The sequence below is a fragment of the Priapulus caudatus genome, unplaced genomic scaffold (genome assembly GCF_000485595.1).
Source record: "Priapulus caudatus unplaced genomic scaffold, Priapulus_caudatus-5.0.1 Scaffold2510, whole genome shotgun sequence".
Classification (NCBI taxonomy): Eukaryota; Metazoa; Priapulida; class Priapulimorpha; order Priapulimorphida; family Priapulidae; genus Priapulus; species Priapulus caudatus.
In genome coordinates this window covers 16,125-27,038 of record NW_014579571.1, presented here as the reverse complement: position 1 = coordinate 27,038, position 10,914 = coordinate 16,125, and the positions used below count along the sequence as shown (strand labels likewise).

Sequence of the window (10,914 nt, the reverse complement as noted above, 5' to 3'; positions counted from 1 at the left end):
ACCACCACGACCACCACGACGACGACCACCACCACCACGACCACCACCACCACGACCACGACGACCGACGACGACGACCACCACGACCACCACGACGACGACGACCACCATCACGACGACGACCACCACCACGACGACGAACACGACGACGACGACCACCACGACCACCACCACGACCACCACATCACCCCACACACCACCCCACACACCACCTCACACACCACCCCACACACCACCCCACACACCACCCCACACACCACCCCACAGCGATAGATAGCACACAAATAGATAGCACACAAATAGATAAATAGATAAATAGATAAATAGATAAATAGATAGATAGATAGATAAATAGATAGATAGATAGATAATAGATATATAGATAGATTGATCGATAGATAGATAGATAAAAAGAAAGAAAGATAAATAGATAGATTATTTCCAATGTTATGCGAGACCGCCGACAATACATTACAGTGTACGAGTATAGTGATATGGCCAGAGGGCTTGTCATAGTTCGATATGCTCTGTTGGCAAACAGTACGACTTCGTTTACGCAAAAGGTACCGCGCAGAGAAGTATCGCGGAGGAGAAGCAAGAGTAGATACGACGAACCTTAGCAATATCAATAAGCCACTGTGACAAGGCGCCATGTTAGCTATTATACATGTCAGTCAATAAAAGCGATATCTGTGTTATAAAGATTATAAGCGAAATGTATGATTAGTCACCTTAGCAGACGACGGGTTGGCGCGGTGCAGAAGTAATAGTAATAATATCTTTGCCCAATTACAGATGAGACATTTCACCAAAAAATCAACGCAACATGCTCTTTATAAAGCTGTTCTATGTTCGCGACGTGATGTTCTTTGCATGTATATATTAATTGATGAATTGACATGTTAGTAGGTATGATTTACTGTAAATTGAAAAAAAAATTTTTTTATAATACGCCGTTTGTGCTTACGTGATCTGACCTCTTCACAATGCAACGAAAAAGTTATCACAAGCACTACATATGTGTCACCAGTCTCTTGTCTTTACCATGCTGAGTACTAATTAAGTGCCGACATATGCTCATATTATGTTTACGCGTTGCAAAAAAAACGGTGGTTGTTACAGTATGGTTCAAATATAATGTTTTGAAGACTTGCCTGCGAGCTGCATCCATCTTGTACAGTGCGTTTATTTATATACTAATGTCACACTACACAAACAATCACAACACAACACAACACAACAAAATCACAACACAACAGACCAGAACAAAACAGACCAGAACACAACAGCACATACAACAACACGACACAGCACAACGCGATACAATACAACACGGCACAACACAACGCGATACAATACAACAACGTTACGGCACAACAAAACGCAACGCGCAGACACATCCGTAACAAACGCAACAACAACAAATCATTTTCGAATAAAAATTAAAAATGAGCAAATTGCTTTAAATTGTATATTAATTGTTCGATACGGCATCATACATTATAACGCCTCACAAATACGAAAACAGGCCATAATTACTGAGCGTACCGATGACAATATACACGCAACCAGTCTTTTGTTATTATCACTCTTAGTTTAACTGTAATCTGATATTCACACAATAACACGCGTTTTGTAAAAAACGAAGCTGTGAACAGTATTAAATTTAAACTATCGTCTCATCGGAACTAACTGGTGTAGATAAAGCGCTGGCGCGGATCAACAGTGTGCGCTAAAAGGCCAGACAGTCAGTGCTGGATATATTAACTATAATATATATATAATATACTACTAAACTATATTCCTTTAAATTCTGCGCGTCTGTCCCTGTTTATATATCGACATCGTTCCAGAAAACACATTACAAAACGCGTTCCTCACGCTCACGATTGTACGTGTTTACCTCGCATATTCAGCAATTTACCAAAGTCACGTATCATGTGTCTGCATGGACTGCTAAACTTCAGAAACTCCCTTTAAATGGTGCGAATGCCATAACCAGTTCAACTTATAATAGAGTGTACTTGTTGATTGAGCTATCGCGATTTTTTCCATACGATAAAAGCTTACTACATGTCGCTACTTTTAAGCACGTTTTAATGCTAGGAATATATCATACAAGCGCTATAGCTAATAACCTCGACTACTTTCCCGCTTTTGCATAGGCACCCTTCTCCACCCGGCATTAAGTGCCGACCAATAGTCGGCTTATGCATTACCTACCCGACTATTAAACGCTGAACACGAACTCTCCATCGCTTACCCACGTCGAACTTCAGTACACAACTACCCACACTGTATACCGTATACTGAAACGTTCATCTACTTATATAAAAGCGGCGAGCCGTTGTGTGTCTGTCTGTTGTCCTGCGCGCCCCACCTGCCTCGCTCCACTGCGCATCTAGCTCCATGCTCCCTGCACCCATCCACGGACTCTACCTCACTTCTCCCCCCACCCGTAAGAGCTTGCACCCCCAACGACCATATATATTTTCTTAACTCCAGCATTACATGCCGTCCATTAAGTACTACAAGATGCCGTTATGGCGACCATCTTATAGACCAAAAACAAATAACAAAACCAATACCAAAAAAATACAAGAAATGTCAAATTTTAATAAATGTCGCCGGTGGCGCCTAGATCACCCACCTACTTACATTCGCGAATCTGTCGCAGTGTAGTGTTTTGTAGGCTGGTTGTCTGTCAAAATTACCTACAGCAACCAATAACAATAACTGAATTATCTAGCTTCGAAGGAGCACACCCGTCATTTATAGCGTATAAACCAAATCATAAACGTTAACAGCAATCTAGCAAGCTGCTTATGTTTCCGCGCAACCACTCAGTGTCTTGTCTGACTTTCAGCACGAGAAGTTAGCACTCTCAGCCAAGTCAGCCCTCGCCAACGACCAATTTTCAATTCTTAGGTTCAAGGATACGAGAACATGGGATAGAGACATGGTCCCCAATAAAACCCAATGTCATTATACATCAATATAAATATAATATGTATATCAAATATAATAGGTCGTAGGGCTTGGAGGAATTAGAAGTTAGGGTTAGAGGTAGCGCCACAATTGGCTTTTGATTGGGACCCATGTTCTCTATCCTTTGCCGGACCCCATTTAGGCCAAAAACATTTTTACGCCAATTTACATAAAGCTCGAGCGAGGTCTGTTTTTTCTTGTCGTCAGTCCTGTCTATCTTCCTCTCCCGCCTAACAGGTCACCCCAACACCATATATATTTTCAAGCAGTGCATACATCGCGTCTAAAACAGAGGAATTGCTCCGACACTGTCATTGCAGATATCCATGTCAAAATTACAATTCTGTACGTTTCGTTTCACCGGTCATAGCCGCGTCACCTATTGAGTAATTATATATTAATAGTAAGTATCATAAATCAGTTTAATTATGTACTACTACGAGTATGAGTAGTGACCTACGAATTAAGGCTAAAACGATGCACATGATGTGTCTATTAAATAGCTATCAATTATCTAACATGCCTAACTGAAATCTTCGGCTCCATCATTATAGTTACAGTACACTTCCTACCGGTCACATAGCATTTAACAATAGCGCGGAAAGATCGCCGCGGCAGTTTTTATTATTCAATCACAGTCGGAGCAATTCCTCTGTTTAGACGCAATCGTTATCAGGCATGACGCGCACACACCATTTTTAGGCCCCAAAAACAATTTGCATCGCCAAGGGGCATTGCTAGCGCGGGGGTCACCCGTGAGGTATATTCTCAATCAGCAGTGACGTGCCACGACTATTTTAGCCAAAAATAATTGCCACAAAAAGGCCAACAATAAGGGCAAAACAACAACAACACATATTCCCTCAAAAAAAGTAACTGCGCAGCAAAAAAGTTAACAATCACAGGCAATCCCTACGCCGCTCCACTATAGTATAGCACTGCAGCAGAAAAGGCAAGACAGAAATCCTAGCGCAGCAGAAAAGCTAAATAGCAATCCCTATCGCGCCCAAACTATAAGTCAGGCTCAAAATCAGGCAATCCCATGCAAATGCCGAAACGCAAGCGATAGCAGGCAAAACGCATGAAAATAGCCAGCGAAAAGCAGTAACCCCCAAAAAAATCCCGGGCATCGCGGCGTAGCCCAGCCTAGTATCACTTTATATAGGGTCAAATGTGTTCAAATTATTCGATAATGTACTCCGGTATTACACTAAAATTTGATAATGTTCGTACTATATATAGACATGTTCTCACTAATAGACAGCAGACATCACAAATAATTACACAATTACAAACACAGAACATTCACACATACATTGTCTGTGGTTTCCAGTGAGCTACCTCACAATTACCTGACTTGTGACCGGTGCCACCGCCACACTCCTCCCCTCCTCATGATCACACACATGATAACTCACACGGGAGAGAAACCGTATAAGTGCGATCTGTGTGATGCTACCTTCACACGCTATGACTATATGATCGAATTACATAACCCCCTCCCCCCGGATCGCCGATGACGACGACCTAAGCCTACCTGGAGGTATCGAGACAGTCAGAGATGTACATGATCATGTAAAAACGTCATGCGAATTTCCACGAAATGGCCGCTATCCATCTGCTATATTTACAATTCATCAATCATACGTTGTTTACGAGCGATTACGAACCGAATGATACGAATTTAATGGTGTCGCGGAGCTAACACGCCACGGCGCCACCGCTAAACGAGGGATGAGCACGCACGGGTTTTCCTTCACTGCACGCACGCACGGGTTTTCTGACCGCATTTCATACAGACGCTGGTCTTAACAACGTTATGGATTCATACTTGAAATCAGGAGACTAATCGGTCAACATCTAAAATCAAATTAATTTAAAAACATATTATCTAGTCATCATCATATGATCTAATATCAATCTAAAATCCAAATCAAATCTAAATCAGTTGACTATCGCGAGCCGGCGACCACAGAGCAATGTTCTGGTGTAGACACCAAATTAGATTGAGTTTCAGGTGCCACGTTTCCTGTCGCCATAGCAACAGTAGATGCTTCACTAACTAACTTCAATTACTTATTTGAGTTGACTAATGACTATAAAGGTGCGTTATATCTCATTTGGAATTTACTAGTGAATATATATATATACTTACACATACATGCGCACGCCCACAAACACGCGCACGCACACGCACGCACACGCACACACGCGCGCGCACACGCACACACGCGCGCGCACACACATGCACACATATATACAAGCACACACGTACACACGCATGCACATACGCACACACACAATGCATGCACACACTAAGGCGCACGTAGTACATAATGCACATACATATATCTATGACATAATATATACACGCGCAAACGCGCGCACACCACACGTGCACACTCGGGTGCACGTAGTATATAATACACATACATATATCTATAACATATGTACAGGCGTTAGAGAATGTACAAGTGTTCTGCGTATTGTACAAGTGTTATGGGTGTACAAGTGTTATCGACGGTTCGTGAGACACGTCGGGAGATGCCCGACTGTGTGTAGGCACGTGATCGTATAGGTGTTCTAAACCTTGCGTTGTGTTATTGTTCTTACGGTGTGTTATAAGCCGCTCGTTGGTTCGTTTCGTGTTGCGGTGAGCTTGAAGGAGACGTCAGACTTGTCTCTGTGTCTCCCGTGCGACGTAAGACGAGTAACGAATAACTTCACAGTAGAGATAACACGTATTTGTGTAACGGACTAGATGGCTTTATTCTACTCAGAGAATCACTAAATACAGACTAGATGATGTTTCACAGCACATATAAGTTCTACTTCACTACGTGTGACTACCACGTCTGACTACATGACTATCTCTATATGACTTGCTGGCTAAGACTGCGTATTTTACTAACTGCTAAGACTGCGTGTCGCAGCCACTGATCTCTACTATACTAACTGGATAGCTCTATTTATAGTAGATATTTATAGTAGTAGTTAGTATAGTAGAGATCAGTGGTCGCAGCACGCACTGGGTTTTTTCCATCGCGCGTATAATTATGGTATGGTGGGGGGGGGGCGTATAGCTCGCTGATGGCGGCCGTAGTGTTGTGGCTATGGGTTACGGAAACTGAGCCCGCTGCGAATACCTTTTATATCGAACTTGATATCAAACCAGGGTCACATGGCCGAAGGGCGGCTGGCGATTGGGCCACGCCCTTACTACTGTTAGAAAACCAAGCGGACACGATGTGGCTAGGTTTAGCACTGATGTCATCGCGCTGAGAATATCCCACAGCTTAAATCGCGTAGCACTGCTACACTAGTGTGTTCAACCATTTTTCTATCGCCATTATCCTCGTACGAACGTCCCAATCACTTTGAAACACGCTACAGCCTACACCGCGCCTGCCACATGCATTATGAATAAATGTAATGCTATTATTATACGCACATTATTTAATATTTATATGTATTATATTATTTAGTAGCAGGACACCCGGCGTTGCCCGGGAAATAAATCGCTTATTTGGTGACCACTTGGTTGAAAGAAAAATACCCAAAAATAGATCTATCTATCTATCCATCTATCCATCCATCCATCCATCACATCTCACACTATACCTTTCAATGACATAGGTGGCGTTGCTGTCGCCTGACTTCCCTCCGTCGTCTGCGACTCGTTGCCGGACACGATCCGCCGAAACTCATCGAACGCCGACTCGTGCGTGTGCAGCACGTTGCCGTAGCCGCTCGTCACCAAATGAACGACGTGCGACGGCAGACGACTCATGTGCACCGGGTTCTTATTGCAGATGGTGACGGCGGGAAACGGCAGCCGACTGTAGCCCATCTCGACTTTGACGGTCACCGGGTAGGAGAAGTAGCGCCGCAGCACGAGCGAGTGCTGGTACGCGAGGAAGGCGAGCGTGATGGCGGCCCAGACGGCGCGCGCCGGCAGCAAGCGCGAACCGCACGCGTGATTCACGCCGTGTGGCGTCGTGCTGCTCGTGAACGCCGATATCTGTTAAAATAACGAGTGTTTGGACGAATATATACACGTACATGTATCTGCTAGACTGCTGCGAGAAATATAGCATATATATATGTATGTGTATTACGTGCGCCCGAGTGTGTGCGTGTGTTGAGCGCGCGTGTGTTCGTGTATTATATGCCATATATATATGTATGTGTATTATGTACTACGTGCTCCTGATTGTGCGCGTGTGTGTGTGCGTGCGTGTGTACGTGTGTGTGTATATAGTCTGTGTACATGTGTGTGCGCATGCGTGTTTGTGGGCGTGCGCACGTATGTGTACGTATATATATTCACTAGTAAATTCCAAATGAGATATAACACACTTTTATAGTCGTTAGTCAAATAATCTCAGATAAGTAATTGAAGGTAGTGAAGCATCTACTTTTGCTATGGCGACAGGAAACGTGGCACCTGAAACTCAATCTAATTTCCGTTTCTACACCGGACTGCTCTGTAGTCGCCGACTCGCGATAGTCACCTGATTTATATTTGATTTGGATTTTAGATTGATATTAGATCATATGATGATGACTAGATAATATGTTTTTAAAATAATTTGATTTTAGATGTTGATAATATGATTTTTAATTGATTTTATTTAAACGTTGGCCGATTAGTCACCTAATTTCGAGTATGAATCCATAACGTTGTTAAGACTCGCGTCTGTCTGAAATGCGGTGAGAAACGGACGATCAGGTGGCTTCGTAGACCGGCGCACTAAGAGTAATGTTCTGGTGTAGACACGCGGAAAATTTGACTTAAGTTTTATCTGCAAGCGTTTTCCGGTCGGCCATAGCAAACGTAGATTGCTTTCATTAATAACTTCATTTACTTATCTGGAGATTATTTGACTAATACGACTAGTATAAAGCGTGCTTATATCTCTTTTGGAATCTTACTAGTGAATATATATACTAACATACATTGCGCACGCCCCTACAAAACACGCATGCCGCACACAGCGCCGCGGCATACCGATCGGGCGAAAGGTAGTCACTTTAATACACTATCCTATACTCTATGGCATATATACCACGCAACACGTACAACATGCACGCACATCACACAGAGAGAGATGAGAAGACAGGAGAGAGAGAGAGAGATACGATAGATAGATGATGATAGATCAGATTAGATAGATAGATAGATAGATAGATTAGATAGAGTAGATAGACAAGATTAGATAGATAGATAGATCTCGATATATTAAGATAGATAGATAGATAGTATAGACTAGATAGATAGATAGATAGATAGATTAGATAGATTAGATAGATAGATAGATAGATTAGATAGATAGATGATAGATAGATAGATAGATAGATAGATAGATAGATAGATATGTTAGAATAGGATAATAGATAGATAGGGGGGGGGGGGGGGGAAAATCCGAGAAATTTAGTGGGGATAGTTAAGATTGATAGAATAGATAGAGTAGAATGATGTATAGATTAGATAGATAGATAGATAGATAGATAGTATAGATAGATAGATAGATAAAGATAGATAGATGTAGATAGATAGATAGATAGATGATAGATAGATAGATAGTGATAGATAGATAGATAGATAGATAGATTAGATAGATTAATAGATAGATAGATAGATAGATTAGATAGATAGATAGGATAGATAGATAGCATAGATAGATAGATATGTAGATAGATAGATAGATAGATAGATAGATAGATCGATAGATAGATAGATAGATTGATAGATAGATAGATAGATAGATAGATAGGATAGATAGATAGAAAGATAGATAGATAGATAGATAGATAGATAGCATAGATAGATAGATAGTATAGATAGATAGATAGATAGATAGATAGATAGATAGATAGATAGATAGATAGATTAGATAGATAGTAGATAGATAGATAGATAAGATAGATAAATAGTAAATAGATAATAGATAAATAGATAATAGTAAATAGATAGATAGAGTAGATAGAAAAAGAAAAGAAGAAGAAGATAGATAGATAGATAATTTCCAATTGTTATGCGAGACCGCCGACAATAGCATTACCAGTGTTACGGTTTAGTGATTATGCGCCAGAGGGCCTTTCATAGTTTGATATGCTCTGTTGGCAAACAGTACGCTTCGTTTACGCAAAGGAAGTATCGGAGGAGAAGCAAGAGTAGATACGACGAACCTTAGCAATATCAACAAGCCACTGTGACAAGCGCTCTATGTTAGCTATTATACATGTCAGTCAATTAAAGCGATATCTGTGTTACAAAGATTTGTCAAGCGACAAAATCGTATGATTAGTCACCTTAGCAGACGACGGGTTGCGGCGTGCAGAAAGTAATGGTAATTATCTATCTTTCCAATTACAGATGAGACATTTCAGCAAAAAATCAAAGCAGAACATGCTCTTTATAAACTGTGTCTAGTTCGGACGTGATTTTTTTCCATGTATATTATTATTTGATGATTGACATGTTAGTAGGTATGATTTACTCTACGCTCTGAAGACACTCTATAATAACCACACCCGACAATGTATAATAATTCTAGAGTGATGTCGTACAGAGGTAAGCAAAAAGTACATCTCGAACTGTCCGACTCACATGTAAGAGCAGCTTGGCTCTGTGAAAACGCGAGCACACAGTACACATGTGAACTGGAGCAGTGTGGAACCCCAACGAATGCAACTGTTACAGCATCTTTCCAGATTGGAAGCTGAACAAGGAATTGCTTGTGAAAGCCGTGAAACCTCTTATTTTATACAACCTGATGGTGACATGTTTGTATTTTTAATGAAAATTACTCTACCTAACGTGTGACCGTTCTACAATCGTGTAAATTTGATACGATTTGTGAAGAATAATATGTTTGAAAACTGAACTAATAAAACGCATAGTACGTATTATTATTTGTATGTCTTACCCCGAGAAGGGAAATCTGTATATGTGTATGTATAAATACCTACGCGCACGCACGCACGCACATGCACACACGCACGCAAACACTACAGAAGAGAACCAACCACAACAACAGAATGATGAATTGGAGAAAAGGAGAAAAGGAAAAATAATGTTGATAAAAACAGACAGACACTGTGTAGGATTTCTCTTTATATACAATTGTGTCATCAGAAATACACACCATCAAAATGCATCGAAAAAGCACTTGATATCATGTACTCCCGATAACATGCATGTAAGTTGGTAATGCAAATTGTACGTCTGTTTTTAATCGCTTCAAATTGGAAGTCTTGAATTTTTGTTTATTATGTGAAATACAAAGTATACTGCAATGTCAACACTAGACACACATAATTATTCATCATCGAACAATAATAATGTGCACGTACAACATACACACGCACAGGTACAGGTGTGATACACATTTTATCAACATATGCAGTACATTTCGATGATAAAACCTAGACAGGTATTTTACTTAGGGGTATCTGACTATGACGCTATAGTGCCAGTGAGACGCTACCAAAGGAAGATATGTTCAAGAGCTAATAATACCTAGAGTGTACAACGGAAAAACAGTGCTATTTCACGACATGATTATTTTACTTTGCCTGCTAGTCAAGAATAATTTTCTGGTAGTGCATTAAGCAGAATTCTTGGCTCTCTAAAACAATACCAACCGCTTGTCAACACGATACACGTAGGCTGAGATATTGGCTCCTAAACCTCTCCTCCCACATGCCTCACGCCGCCTCATCCAGCTTATTCAGCAACCTTCTCGCCGCTAAGGTTGCTTCGTGAGAGTTCGGTGCTTCCGCGATAACTTTATGAATGAACGGCGTTTCGGTTATCATAGGTGATTTTCGGGGGCATCGCCTATGCCCTTATCTTCCATTATCTTTCCTAGCACGGCTAATTCCCGTCGTGATAGAGCCGGCAATGTTTTCTAAATTAAG

At 41.2% G+C, this 10,914-nt stretch overlaps 1 protein-coding gene across 1 annotated transcript; it reads right to left on the bottom strand.

Moving 5' to 3' along the window:
* Positions 1-6,598: 6,598 nt before the first annotated feature.
* On the bottom strand, positions 6,599-9,582 carry LOC106818772 (acid-sensing ion channel 1-like). Its single transcript, XM_014823448.1, has 2 exons — positions 9,562-9,582; positions 6,599-7,009 (listed from the first exon to the last, which is right to left on the bottom strand). Exons 1-2 carry the CDS (start codon positions 9,580-9,582, stop codon positions 6,599-6,601), a joined length of 432 nt encoding a protein of 143 aa, XP_014678934.1.
* Between the last annotated feature and the right edge of the window lie 1,332 nt (positions 9,583-10,914).